Here is a 16,126-nt window from a genome sequence, read left to right on the forward strand (position 1 = left end):
ATAGCCCCGGTTGGCGCTTTATGCTTTTAGGTGCTATTTTGCAGGTTTTTCTATGAAAGTACATAACTTAGGTTCTACCAATTGGATTTTTGTCATTTTGATCTTGTTTTGTTCATTAAATTAAGCTTCTATTTTCTAACCAGGTGTGTGACCTTTTTGTGTGGTGTTTTCACTGTTTAGGACTGACTGCTCAATGCCAAGATACCAGAGGGGTGAGCACAGGTTAATTTGGGGTTTCCTTGTGCCTTGCCATGCCTAGGATTGTGGTTGCTGCTTGACCAAGGCTTTCACCCCAGTCACATAAATAACCCAATTTCCAACAGTAGTGTTAAACAATTGCAAAACTCACTTCAAAATGTCAATGTGTGTTAAAAAGTTAATTTGAATACATCACTGTTATAGAAAGAGTAATATTTCGGTATTGGATATTGCCTTTGGGCTTACCTCTAGCTAAATTCCCCACACTTTGCAAAAAAACCTGCAAGATAATTTGAGATCCGAAGACATATGGCTAGATTTCATCACAGTAAAACAATGTCAACAGCTCACGCAACGGTTTTCAATAAATATATTTTCGCTCTAGGCCATACACAGCACACACATCAAAAGTTCAAGGCTCTTGAAATATAATATTTTTTCAAAGCTATCCTCTTTGAAATAGCAAAGGATTGTGATCCAATTAATGTCTCATTTTCGGATCTGATTTCCGTTCTTTAATAGCAAAACGTTGTATTAGAGCAATTACATGACTCGTGGTCGATGTTAACATAGGGAACGGGGGAGAGTAGTAAATTATATGATACAAAAATATGTCAAAAATTGCTTTATGGGATTTTTCCATCTCCATACCTGGAGGTCAGCATCTGGTGTTTTTTCAACTGGTTGCATGAAAATATAACAAAATATATTTAAAGAATAGGTTTGTAACAATTTAATGGATTCCAGCACAAAGGAATTTATCATACGGCTTATTCACTTCAGAGAAAATCCCAAAATAAACATCACAAATTAGCCTCCAAAACCTCCATGATTCGAAGGGCAGATTCGGTACATCCATCAAAGTTTGAATGTGTGAATCCATCACCACCACACAACAGCAACGGCTTGGTGTGGAGGGTCATTTGTCCGGGACAATCCACAACTGCCTGCATCACCTGAAATATAAATATGGACACTGTTAAAGGAAACAGGCTGTAATGGAGTATCCCATCCCCCAAACTCTAAATCAGGCCAAAAGTTTTTGGTCGCAGACCAAGGGGAATATTTACAAGGGGATAACGCCACCGGAATGTCACTTTTTGTGACGTTCCTGTGGTGCAACGCCCTGCACCATATTTACAAAGTGGCAATAAGCCACGTTTTCTTGCTTAATGCCGCTTTATAACTATCGTACACTTTCACGCATGTATCTGTATGAAAGGGGCATGCAATGTGTGTTGCTGTGGGTGTTCTACCGCAACACCCATTGCTTTTTGACGCTGCCCCAGATTTATAGGGAGTTGTAAAGCTGCGGCAGAGCCAAAAACGAACGCCATGCAATAGCAGGTGTTAGAATGGCGCAACGAGGAGAAAAACCTTTATTTCTTCTTGGTTTTGCGTTTTCTGTGTGTGCTGCTGCAGCACACATCGAAAGAGCAAAATGCCTTTAATGATTGCTTATTTGCAGGAAGGTGTCCCTTCCTGTACATGGACAATCATTAAATAATAGCAATGTGCTACTTCTATGTGTGCTGCAAAATGCAGCACACATAGAAGTAACAAATCCCCATTATTGATTGTTCATGTGCAGGAAAGGTCAACATCCTGCACATAAACAATCATTCCCTGCAATGAAGGCACCCTTGCAAGGGTGCCTGCATTGGCGCTAGGCAGCTAGTTTTAGCACCAGCGCTACGGAAAACATAGGGCTGCGTGGTATTGTTGTAAATACAGTGCATCCCTGTGTTTTGGAAATATCGGAGCGCGGTTGATGACAATTTTGGCGCAGCTCTGCACTCCGAAATATTTTTGTGCATATGCCGCTAAGCTGTTTAAAACTTTGGGCACGAGTGATCAATAAAATAAAGCTGTTGGTCTAACGTGGTGAATGTTTAGAGAAAGAGCACTCTGATGCTTTTTTAATGAAGACAACAAAGGACAGACCATTCCAACAGTGCACACAGTGTTACGATTGGCATGCAAGACTATGGAGACATTTAGACCACATTGGGCGGTCTGCAATGTTAGCAAAGGCCCTATACTTTAGCCCCTTGGGGGAGGAGTTTCCACCATATTTTGGCAGGCAGGGATTCCACCGTCTACATCCGCCAGTATCGAGCATGCTTTGGAGGATAAGCAGACTGTCAAGGAGGTGCCACTTTTTGGCTCCACTCGGCAAACCTTTTTGTTTTTCTAAGTTAAACTCCCAATACTGGAGTTTATTTTAGAAAAAAATAAAATATTGACTTAAATACACAGAGGGGTTTCTACTAGTGAGTCAGCCATCGGTTGATTTTCCAGCCAGGAATTGCCATGCTTCGTGTGACATTCCCATGTCAGTGAAATGATTGATTTTCCTGCTCGAGACTGTCCTGCCTCACATGGTATGGCAGTAAAGGGTATGGAAATCCAGGGACATTGCTCTGCTCTACATCGGCTGGGCACTGTCCATTGTGATCTGGCTTCACTGTTGGCTGTCAAGTCAAGTGCTTCTGTCAGCAAAAACAGCTTAGGGTCCGATTCCGATCTCGGTCGGAAGGGCACCGAATCGGGTTCGGCAGTAGTGGATGCGATTTGGAGGCTTATTTTCCGACCGTGTCGTACACAGGTCCGGACGTCCAAGTACGATGCGAATGAACGCATAAGCTCCGACCGACCCATCCAGTTCTGAACTGCTCCGTCCGACCCGTACGAACACGAATCGTACCGCGCAATGGAGACGTTTCACGACCGAGCCAGTATGATGTTCGATTCGGACAGCCGGATCGAGTCGGAGCCTCCGGCTCGCAAAATGTCCGGAAAAATGCCTTTGGGGGTCCGCGTCGGACCCCCCGTCACCCGCAGCCTTACGACTCGGACATAGTGGGAGACCCAAGGGTCTCCCCAACACAGGCATGTATGGTGCGGATGGCACCGACGCGTACCCACTGTAGGGGGCGCCCTTGTGCGAGACGTACCCATACAGTCAATGGGAGCCCATGTACGTGTCGTACGACTGACTCCCATTGACTTCTAGGGGAGTCCGACCGAACCGAGTCCGGCAGCATACGGCCGCATCGTACTCGCTTGGTCGGACTGCAGGAGTCCGGCTCGGTCGGAAAACACTCCGGATCCGGCTCGGTCAGAGAGCTTTCCGACCCAGATCGGAATCGGCCCCTTAGTGTAAAGAGTCAGAATATCAAGTTTGAAATGTCGACTTGCACTAATATCGAGTGCAAAATATCGAGGTACAGAAATATCGACTGTCAGAATATCGTGGTCAAGAATATAGAGTCTAAGGTAAGAAATATCATTTGCAAAAATATAGGGGCCGATTCTGATCCTGGAGAAACCGGGTAGGAACCGTCGGTCGGAGCGTTTTCTTCGTCTGACTCGTACCCGGTAAAAACACCATACAAACATGCAAGTACGATTCGTACGGAAACACCATTTCCGTACGAATCGGACAAAACACCGACCGACACAAAAACACATCCAAATGTGATCCAGGACGGCGCGTACGCGACATGCGGACGGAGTTAGGCAGCTTTTTACGTACCAGCAAGTACGAATCGTACCGACAGCACTCCGGACGGCTATATTTTTACGGCACACAAAAAGTGCCGGAAAAGCTAAGTACGCCGCGAAGCGTGAGGAAAAGGGGGCCCGGTACGCGCCGAAAACCCTCCAGCCCCTCCCGTATGTCCGTGCCGTACCCCCAGCTCCCCCGTATGTCCGTGCCTTACCCCCAGCCCCCCCGTATATGTCCGGTGCGGACCCCCACCTCACCTGTATGTACGTGCGGACCCCCACCCCACCCGCTGGGGGTCTGCACCGTACTCCGCACCGTACATACGGGGGTGGGGGTCCGCACCGTACATACGGGTGGGGTGGGGGTTCCCACCGGACATACGGGTGGGGTGGGGGTATGTCGCGGACATACGGGGGGGCTGGGGGTACGTTGCGGACATAGGGGGGGCTGGGGGTACGACGCAGACATGGGGGGGCTGGGGGGTACGGCGCGGACATGAAGGGGGGTGTTCAGCACGTATGCTGGCACATGTTTGCACGTCTCCATGGTTGCTATGGAGGTTCGCTCCGTACGGTGTTTTTACCATACGGTTGTGGATTCGGACGGACGACACGGATCGTACTTGCGCGTTCAGACGTCGGTTTACCGAGTCGTACGTAAAACCGCCCGGGGACGTGTCGGACACTTTTTCCGACCCGAGGACGTGTCGGGGTATATTCCCAATGCGATTCGTATGGAGTTTTTTACATACGAATCGTACTTGCCAGTTTGTACGGGACTTGTACGATTCGTACGTAAAAAAAACTCCAGATACGATTCGTACGGGGAATATTTCTACGGGATCGGAATCGGCCCCATAGTTGTTTTTTTAGTTTGTGTTATGTTTATTAGTATGTATTTTAAATGTATGTGCTCTATTTTTTTGTCTAAGTATTGCATTTGTTTTTTAATATACGTTACATTTTTAGAAGTTTTACTTTAATTACATTTTGCATTTTAGTTCCGTAGCGGGTTGTGGGTTTAGAGGGAAATAGGGTGGGAAGTAATTTAATGATAATTAAATTATTAACACTTTTTATTGATTAATATTTATTTATTTAATATTTTATATTGTTAACTATGGGAATTTATGTATTATTAATTCTTTATTAATTAGTTGTTAATTATTAATTTGTAATTATGTTAATTGTGTCATTTATTTAGCAGTGGGTTGTGGGTTTATAGGGGAATAGGGTGGGAAGTAATTTAATTATTACCTTTTGAAATTATTTATTAATTAATATTTATTTAATATTTTATATTGTTAACTGTGGGGATTTCATTATTATTATTGATTGATTGGTTGTTAATTATTATTAATTAATTGGTAATTAAGTTAATTGTGTAATTATAATTAGATGCGGCTTGTGGATTGATAGGGGAATAGAGTGGGAAGTAATTTAGTTTAAATTAATTAATCATTACTTGATCATTAATATTCATTTATTAATTGATATATATTTTGGTAATTGTTTAGTTTTTATTTTGTTTGGGGATTTCTGTTCTATAGCTGTAATGTTTTGTACATTAATTTTTATCTTTTTAAATGTGTTTTTTAATTATAACATTTTTTAATTGATAATTAGTTGTGTTAATTATGGAGGTACACTTTTTTTCAAATTTAGATGTGTGTTGTAAATGGTGTAATGTTATTTGTCAGGAAAAAATATTACTTTTATGTAATTTGTAATTTTATGGATTAAAATAAATTTTTATTACAAAATAGTTATTTGTTTGTATTTGTTTTATTTTAAAAAGTAATATTTTTATGTAAATTTTAGATTTTTACTACATTATAGTATGTTTCTATGTTTTGTAAATTTTGATATTTTTATATATGTTTTGTTTTTGGGTTTTTAATTTTATTTTGTAGTGTAGTTGATATTTTGTTTGTTTTTAAATCTGAATTTTATTTTTGGTGGGAATAGTAATTTTTACCCCTCCGCTATCCAACACTTTCCCTAATGTTGCACTTGCTGGAGTGGGAATAGTAAATTATTCCCCTCTGTTATCCAACACTTTCCCTACTGTTGCACTCAATGTAGTGTAAAATGTAGTTTTAAAAAATAAATATAACATATATTTATTTTTAATTTTTATGTTATAGGTGTATATATATATATTTATTTATAATATGTAATATATTTCTAAGATTTTGTAATTAATTAAAATAATTATTTATTAATTAAGTGTATATATGTTACATTTTATATATGTATGTTTAATTTATTTTTACATTAAATTTATTACTTAAGATTGTTCACATTTACAAATAATTCTAAATATTTTTTTAAGTTAGATGTATTTATTTTAATTTATTTTACATTATTTTTTATACATATAAAAAACGATATTTTGCACTTCGATATTTTTAACAACGATATTTTTTTCTCAATATTTTAGTACTTACCATTATGAAGATAGAAGATCGATATTTTTGACATCGATATTTATGTCCCAATATTTTGGTAACACAATATTTTGGTATTCGATATTTTGGCAGTGATCCGTGGCAGCCACTATCTTTTAGCAGATGCTTAACATGTCTCACTACAGGTTATTTTAGGTCACATGGTGCTTACAAGCACATATATCACGCTAAAAATGTTCTCTTGGCACTTGATATAATTAGGTATTTTCTGTAACGTTTTGGCCATATATGCTGGTGAACGCGAGGGTAACAATTACTTTTCTTCCAAAATAAAGCAAGTTTGCCAGGAACTCTACAATGAAGCCCAGTGGGTAAATGTAGCTGGAGGAGAATAAAGAGAGTCTAAGGGCTTCGAAAATTCAAAAGGCTTCTCGAGGTATATCCGGAACACTGGCTAATCTAAGAAATACAATCATTCTGCTTCACTGCTCTAGGTATGGGTTATATTTGCTCATTTGATGATGATAATATCTTGACGATTAACACAGGTGACAATAAGAACACACAGGAGAAGGAGGATGATCAGAAGTTTTCCCAAACTGTTTGAGTGAAAGTATCAAATCATTTCACAACTAATTCATATTTGTTAATGTTCCACAAGACACTGAAAAGGAAATAGTACTATATGACGTTAGTGGAAACCCAATCCAAGAAAGCCTTGCTTCTCTTTCATTGGCTTAAGCTTAGGGTACAGTAATTACTAATATGACCATAGTTAGTAGTATTTTAGAATGATGTTTGGCCTCTTTGCTGTCAAAAGTAGTAAAATGCATTAACAGTAATAAACTCAAAGCTATTTTAGCTTCTTATTTTTGCCTAGTCAGCAAACACTGCATTTCAGAAGTCACCACTTGGAGGTTTTTTTATCTCTTTTCAATAACAGGATATTAAGAAGGTGTAGATGGGTAGACTCTGATCTCAGTATTTGACTTTGAGCCAAATATTTGATTAGGACGCCTCTTAAAGTATGCTGTAAATGAAGTACATAGTCCATTAGCTTCAAAATGCCAACAAACCTAATGCATATGATATTCCCAAAATTTTCTTTTGTGTCAACCCATCTTCTCCTATATTTCTGCTAAACTGTTTCTACTTATATTTGCCACTTTGCATGTGGAGCGATGTTCTGTCTACAAGCTTATTTGCTTTGGTTAATGATCTTTACTAACAGCATAGATTAAACAATTCTCTTTCTCAATTTCATGCTCATGAAAAAGGCGCTGGAAGAAGGGGGTGTGTGCTGAAATACCCCCAAAATAACCATGCTGAAGTGAATGAGCAATACACAGGCCTTTATATTTTCTTGTTATCTTGTCACATTTGCTGGGCATTCAAAGACAGAGGTCAAATGTTAGGCTTAGTCTTCCAGGGAGGTTGGATTTTACATTTTTTTCTCTGACTGTAAAGGGGAGTGGCTTGGACGGCAGAGCTAATGGCTGCCTGATCCTGCCGATGCGCCGTAACGGGGACTTGCGAGACAAAATACTCAACATCTAACTTCCCAAACCAACATAAGGAAGACAGATCTGAAGATCGGAAAACCGGCTCCCTGCAAAGGTCTCAGTCACGAGGGACGAGACACAGGCGGAAACGCAGTAAAACAACTCGGGAGGCAGGCCGCCCCGCAACGAGGCGGAAACAAGATGGCGACCAGAAGTGTGCAATAACAGGATCGTGGAGAAGAAGCAGCAAAAGAAATTCTCAAATGCCCCCGCCGAGCGGCCAAGCTCAACATCCTCAGCGGAGCTAAGCCCCAAGACTTTCTTTCACAGTGGCGGTGAGTGGCTTATGCGAGACGCACTCACGGGGGGGATGGGTGAGCCTGCCGGTAGCGTACCTTTACCAAGATGGCGGTCACAATGCTGCACTAAGACGATCGTAACCCCAAATGCAGCAGCCCGCGCCGATTAAGCGCGACCAACCGGGAAGGACGAGAGCAGGGATATCTAATGCATAGCATAGCGCGCAAGTAGTGAGGCGAGACCACAAACTGGGCTCAATACCTGCAAACAGTACTAGGGAGCTCTAAGATGGAGCAAACGAAAGCGAAACCAACGAAGGGATAAGACGGAGGAAGAAACACGAAAACAGACAAAGGACTACTCATCTGCCCCACAAGCGTTCGGGAACAACAAAAGAGAGGAGTGAGGACTAGCCGTACGATAACACAGCACTCAGGCGGTAAAACAGAACCACCCCGCCCCAGATTGGGGAAAAAAGACAAACTGTTTCATGTGCGCAGGACCAGGAGAAAGACCGCAATAATCTCACACCAAGCCTGTAGCGTGGGAAGCGCTCTGCAACAGTACAGGTCGAAGTGTGAGTGCCACCAAGCACAAAACGTGGCGCTAATCCCGCCAGACGCCCCATACACCGCTGCAGAGTTTCAGGTGGGCTAAATAAAAAAGGAAAGCGGGTCCGGGCACTGACGCGCTGACGGTAGCGACGAAACAGGGGGGAAAAAGAAGCGGACCTCGCCCGTACACACAAGCCCTGATCAATAACCCAGCAGAATGGAAAGATATTAAACAACACAAAGAACGCACCCCTGGCCCCACTGCAATAGCACAGGATAGAGAAAGTATGGCCCCAAGCCAAAAACAAAAACTGCTTCTGTCTGCGGGGGGCTGCAGACCCCACCAGGCTCCCATTGTTCTGCTGCAGCGATGCTGGTTGAGAAAAGGAAAATGGGAACAGTCTCAGCCCCCCTGTCCAGGCGATCACCGCCTCAGCACAAGGGTGAGAGGCCGACCAACGAGACCGACAAAAGCAGCAGCCAGCGAACTAGGGGGGGGAACATAAATAACGACACCGTCGAGTCTAAGCGCCCTAACCCAGACTGTCAGGAAACATCACTGAGAGGAAGCAATAGCTGAAGCAAACAAATGGCAAAGTAAGGGGTAAATAGCGAACACAATACAGAACGAAACAGAGAGGTACAGCGGAACAGGAATCGCGAATCAAAGCACACACAACTCACAAACATGTCAGAAAGAGAAATACGCCTGCAACAGCAGCAACTGAAGAAGAGTAAGAACGAACCAGGCCCAGCTGACTCACCGATCAAACAGAAGCAAGATATAAGTAGTACACTAGAAAAGATCCTAAAGAAATTAGCGGACGTGCATGACCTGGCAAGATCGACAAAACTCAACACGAACACAATCCAACTCAAAATTGCCGCGGTCAGAGCCGACCTAAACGCTGTAAACATAAGACTGACAATGGCAGAGCAAAGGATCAGCGATGTGAGCAGAGAAGTGACGATAATAAAGGAAGCCACTGGGGGCCTACTAAGGCAGACAGCGGAGATGGAAGACAGGAGCTGCAGAGGGAATATCCGCATCTTAGGGGTCCCGGAAGGAGCGGAGGAAACAGCAGAATCGTGCGCAGCTTTCCTCGCAAACCTGATTCCCAAGATCACCAACTTAAAATTCCACCGTCAATTTGAAAAAGACAAGGCATTCAGGGTCACAACTTTCAAAAACTCAGCAACCAAATACGCTCGCCCTATTATATGTAAACCACTAAGATCGCAGCATACGGAAGACATTTTTAACTATGCTCGGAAAAACCATCAGATCAGCTGGAAGGGCCACAAATTCATCCTCACACAGGACTATTCAAAGCCCACAGTGGACACCAGAAAAGGCATTCTGGCCATTCGTCAAAGGCTCAAAGATAACAACATCCAATTCTCCTTTGTGGGCCCCGCAAAATTCAAAGTAACAGACAGGGGCAAAAATCACTTCTTCACTGACCCGCTACATGAACGGACCCGTGACCCAGAATATGGACACCTTACAACAGGCCTCTACCAAGAGAGGCCTCTCTCCAGACCCAGCCAACGGTGACGGCAACGGGAACGTGTCAGGAATCACGATCCTCGCGCCTGCCTAGCCTACAACCCCCATCAGGCAGTGGGGCAAGAGGCAGAGTCGCGCACATAAAAGAGAAAACCGTGCACAGGAAGACGTACGTAATTACAACGAACGAGTCCGTCGTTTGTGTTCATGGTTCCTTCCGTGGAGACGGATCCTGGGATTGTTCTTGTCCCCGACGCTACGGACCTGGAGTAGCACCCGACTAACTTTTGGCGGATTGCGGTGCCTACCCGCGGAACTGTCTGGCGTTCCCCTTCACTGGATGAGCGACTGGTTTGTCCCCGCAGAGGCTGGCTGCCGATATCCCTTGTGGAGATGCCGCAGTGTTTGCAGCGGCACATCGAGGGAGCGTTCTCATCAAAAGAGATAAGTACTTGGCTACTCTAAAGCGGAGGTGCACTCGCTCCGCTCGGCCTGTGAAAAAGGCTTCTGTGCTCTGCCTATCCCTTGACACGGAGCGGTGCTCCGTTAACCCGAGAAAAACACTGGAAGCAGCCGGCTCAGATATTCAGGAGCTGGAAGAGCTGCTTACACCTCCCTTTCCTTATTTTTAGTTTTTTCCACAAAACCCTCGGTGCGGTGACTAAACCGCTGTTCACGGGTGTGGGCTGTGTTGAAAGGCCTATGTACAATTACTCTCCTTGGATTGGGGATAGAGGAGGAAAAAACGTTTAGTGGCTTTCAACATACGTGGGTTTGTTGTATATGAGGCGGGACAGCCAAGACTGGTACAATACTCCCTGCCTGACATTGAAAGATCCAGCTACACCTCGAGACTATTTCTGTATTAGTGATAGAGTCCTCTTCCTACTGTCAGTTAAGTAGGAGTTTTCCTTAAAGAGGACAGACAGTCCTGGACCATAAAACAGGCGTGATAACAATTGGGTCAGGTTTCTGGTGTGCATGCACGTAAAGTGAAATTACTGTCGCTGGCAGAAAAGACTTGGATATAGAAGCCTGGTCCTTATTACTCAAGGCATCTAGTGAGAATTCATGAGAGTAGTGTGGCATGCTCTTGTTTCTCATCGTATGTGTTTATTTTACAGGTTCTACTCCCAGCTGTTCCCTTCCTACCCTTCCCTCACTTGATCGCTCTAATCCTCCGTGCAGTTATTGCAGGAGTTGGAGATATCAAGGGGTGGACACCCTATAGCGTCGCTCGAATCCCGAGGAGTACTGGACTGGGGACGGAAACGTGACAGAACGGCAGCCAATGAAAAGCACGCCAGTCGCTACGATACTATCTCAAGAAATGTCTACCTCAAAGATACTACAACCTACACCCTACCTCAAAATAGGCCAGCAATGTATGAAGACCAACCTCAAACAGGCGAGCGAAGAGAGTCAACATTCACCACGGCCAACCGAAGACCCAGGGACAAGGCAAAATGGCACAGTATTGCAACGGAATGATCTTCCGAGTAACGGACTATTGGAGTTTTAAAACTGAACCAAAAAGATAAGATGTGTCCGGGAGGTGGAACGGCGATCCTGCCGTCACACCTCCTACAAACAAGTGAGGGGGGAGGGAGGAGGGGGGCAAGGAGAGGGGGGCTCTCCAGTATGTTTCTCTATTTTTCTCTTTCTCTATTTTTTATTTTTTTCCAATCTTTTCTTCATCACAATGTACACACAACTAGACGCACACCAGCGTACATCACCCACAGCGCTCCAAGATTTACCAGAAAGACACACCGAGACTCCAGAACACACCCGAACCCGCATGCAGCAAAAGCCTATATTCATGAGACTAACGCAAAACATACCACCAGATGACGGGTAACAAAACACTCACCCTAGCCGCAGGCCTTAACATAGTTTCCCTAAACGTCAAAGGCCTGAATCACCCCATCAAACGTAGGAAGATAGTAAGATACCTGGAAAAGACTAAAGCCGATATATTCCTACTACAGGAAACTAAACTCGATGAGGATGACATATTTTCAATGAAATGGCACCGCTTAATGAAAATGTCCACAGATGGCACAGATTTATGGATGACATCTTCTTTATCTGGCGAGGAGATGAAGAAACATTGACAACCTTCATATATTGGCTGAATGCTAGTGATGAGAATCTGAAATTCACCTGCCATAGAAGCACCACATCTGTAGAATTCTTGGACATTATCATTAAGGCAGATTTGGGTGAAATCTCTGTCAATTTCTTCAGGAAACCTACATCTAAGAATACCATTTTATCGCATACCAGCTACCACCCGAATTGTCAAAAATACTCCATTCCCTTCGGGGAGTTTTTGCGAATCAGACGCAATTGTTCTAGCATCAGGGACTATGACACAAATGGGGAAGACCTAAAACAGAGATTGTTATCACGTGGCTACCCAAAACGTCTGATTAGATCAGCCTACAAGAGGGCACGTTATTATAACCGCGATGCCTTACTAGCAGGGAGTACACGTCCCAAAAATGACAGAATGGTTTGTGTTATAAACCATTCGACTTTGAACTTCAAGGTCAAGAAAATTTTGGATAAAAACTGGCATATTTTGAATACGAATGATGAGCAGGAGACCATCCAGAAACCCATTCTTGCATATCGTAGAAACAGGAATCTCAAAGATAGCTTAGTCCATACGAGGCACAAGTACAATCCATCCAGCATACAAATCACCTTGGTGGGACCTCCCATTTTGGGGAACACAAATGTGGAACATGCATTGCATGTGACAGTGCCATAGTTACTGAAATCTGGAACTACCGTGGCAAGAAAGGGAAATTATGAGATTTTACCAACTGCAGGAGTCAGAATCTTGTTTACCTTATTCTGTGTCCATGTACCTTGGGGTATGTAGGAGAGACAGGTCGCGAGTTTAGAACTCGCTATGGTGAACACAGATCGGCAATTAAGACACGAAAATTATTGTGCCCAATGGTCCAACATTGCATTGATCTTAAACATAACGAAAATGAATTGAGGTGGCTGATCCTGGAAAAGGTAAGAAACACCCCAGGCAAAGACATAAAAGAGGTTCGGAAAGCACGAGAAACGTATTGGATTTATACCCTGGATACGGTTAAGATCGGTCTAAATGAGGAAATAGTGTGGCACACGAGATGATGTATAGCAATTATGACTACACATCATTGGTATGTTGTTTCCGTGATCTTCCTATTTCACCTATCTGAGACTTAATCTGGCATTATATACAAGTATGACAATTGCTATTATTTCCATCAGTACTCTGTCCATTATCTTACTAGTGGCACTATATCATCCTCATGCCAAGTCTCTTATTGTATGTCATAAGAAAATGAATACATTTTTGAGTGATGAGAATCTCATGATTTTCTAATAAGCATTATATCCAAACAACCACTTATAAACACCGTACAGTATGCATAAGGGTACTATCCACTGATGTATACGATGTCTGTACCCACACTATACCTGTGACATCCCACTCAGATGGGATCCTGATCATAGATACGACTTTTCGTCATACTTAGTTTGTTCTATTACCAATGGCGTTATACCATTGTACAGTCGTCCCAAGTGGGCGTTGAAACCTAGTTTTATGGTTGTAGCACATAGGGACTTTCTGTCTATATATAGTTCCCTTCCCTAGCATGGTAGACACAGTGTAAATTACACTGTACCATTGTATTCTCATTTTCATTATGGTGTCAATAACACTCATGACACCTCGATCAACAAGTAGTGTCTCCCTTCTCGTATCTTCTCCCTTTTTTGGGGGAGGGAGATAAAAAATGACAACAACCATAGTATTCCAATATTGTATACTCCTTTGTAGGTGGCACCGTATTTTGCAAATCCTGATAATAGGACTCCGAATTATGAAAATTTTCTCTCAATGAGGCCAGCTCTATTCTCCTTATACCATGGTCACTCTTCACCAGTCCCAAGATGGCGCCGGCGTTTTTCAAACATTGGCGAGCCTATATTCATACCTCACTTGCCGTGCCGAATATCCATGATATAAGAATCTTTGGAAATTAAACATTCCTTGACCGATACCCCCGATAGATAAGGTATATACATATACATACACTTATCTCCTTCAGAGGTAGGCAATACACATGGTACTCGATCTTTCAACATTCATTTAAAGATGGCGCCGCAGATTACAGAGCCATTTAGGTAAACATAGAGTGGGCCGACGCATAGGTGATGACGCCATGGCGCCTCGCAGCTGTTTCGCATTAGAGATAACTCGTTAGCTCCGTTTAGGACATAAAAAGGCAGAGTTAACCACCGCGTATCTGTAGAATCGTCACAGCGCGAGGGCATGCCGCTCGTGTGAAACTCTCCATTCTCCTAAAGTAAGGCGTATGTCGGCGGTACTCCATACTCTTTAGTTGCATATATTACAATACAGGAATTAATCAGTATTGGATACCCTCTATTTAAAAAAAAAAAAAATTCATTAAGCATTGGGGTAAGAACAATTTTGAAAATATTGCCTGAGGTCCGGGCACGCATATCATTAGTTCCCTAATCTATGTGGGAATACTCTTGAATACTTCCGTTGTAACATTGGGAGGAATCCATAACTGACCAATAGATTTGATAGCAAATATAGAGCACTCCCCCATGACAGGCCACCAGACAATACCTATGGCTTAAAGATGAGGGTGACCGACAAGCCTTCATGAGAACGGAGCAGCTAGAGCTCATTTGCCTTGTGTACCATAGCATATCGCATTATAAGCTATACATTTTTAGCTGGAGCAACCACAAGTTAACATATGCCTTCTATGAAGAGATCACTTTACTAGCCCCCTGTGTGGTCATCGCGTTCTGAATATATCTCTTTAAAAATACTTTCTTCTGTTTGTAATTCTAATCCCTCTCTGAATTATCACTAGGGTCACCCTAAAGGAGGGAACCATCCACTCTTATGAATAGGTCTGAAATGTCGTGGTCCCAAAAATAAGGAAATAAAGGATAGATCACAAGGAGAAACCTAAAGACATATATGTGGTAAAGTAGGTTATCTAAAATATATTAATCTTCCTTTTTATAAAATAACAAGCATTTTCTGAATCACTACATGCATAACATTTAACGAATGGTGACAAGTATTGACAACTATTTTGCTTGTGATATTTATTGTCCTCATATGCAGTGATTAGACGACAACACAAAGCATGGCACCCTAATCTGCATTCTTAGAGCTATGCTGCAGAGCACTCAGGTTGTGACAAGATAATTCCATCTAATTTTGAGATCACAGAGCAGTATGAAAGATAAATATACATGTATGTGGGATTTGAATATATTAGGTACTAATATAAAAAAAAATTTAGACACATTTTTGACTTTTTTTCCAAAAAATATGTGTAAAGCCTAATCGCTGGCTATATGCTCTTTTCATAGCCGTGCGCAGAGCAAGACAGTAGCGGTTGGCATATGAATGTAACTACAGAAAGTGCTATAAGCACTCACCGCTATCCACACAGCAATACAAAACGGGTAGGAATAATTATTATGAATCTTCCCTTCTAGTAAGTTCCCCCTGTGGCATGCCTGTTATGATCTGTGAGATGACCTGACAGACCTTACATGTTTATCAGTATTCGTTTGTATATACGTAGTTTTCACTCTTTGATTGTGACCCAAAACTATCTGCCTCTTTATTAGGTGCATTCTATTTCTTTCTATTCACCCTTTTGATGTTTTTTTATGGATGTGGGTCTATTTCACTCACTGAGAACACCGCCAAGTGGCACATTTGCAACTTTGATAGCATCAATATAATTTTAGTCATTAATTTTGGAGACAATGTAAGATATCTCCTGTGGGCTCCTAATAAACCAATATTAGATTAGACATCCAGTAAAATAATATCCTATATTGTCGTTTCAGAAAACTTATCCCCCTCATCTTGCCCGTTACAAAACTACTAAGTAACAGGTCTTGAAGAAGATGGCACTCAAAGAGGACTAAGCCATCGAAACGCGCGTCGACCAGTTTGAATGACACACCCCATCGTTCAGCACAGCATCAGAGGGTTGAGCGTTTCACCCCTGTAAGTTTCTTCTGTGCATGTTTTTTGGCTCTGGGGTGGGTAGTATGCAT

General features: G+C 42.6%; 1 protein-coding gene across 2 annotated transcripts in view; it reads right to left on the minus strand.

The window, feature by feature from the left end:
• Positions 1-916: 916 nt before the first annotated feature.
• Positions 917-16,126, minus strand: part of RNLS (renalase, FAD dependent amine oxidase) — a 455,130-nt gene continuing 439,920 nt past the window's right edge. For both annotated transcript variants that reach the window (XM_085605681.1, XM_085605670.1), the window contains exon 7: positions 917-1,154. In XM_085605681.1, coding sequence (XP_085461807.1) covers positions 1,002-1,154 — 153 coding nt within the window. In that variant the 3' untranslated portion in view covers positions 917-1,001. The remainder of the gene's footprint in view (positions 1,155-16,126) is intronic.

This window comes from Triturus cristatus, chromosome 1_2, assembly GCF_964204655.1.
Source record: "Triturus cristatus chromosome 1_2, aTriCri1.1, whole genome shotgun sequence".
Classification (NCBI taxonomy): domain Eukaryota; kingdom Metazoa; phylum Chordata; class Amphibia; order Caudata; family Salamandridae; genus Triturus; species Triturus cristatus.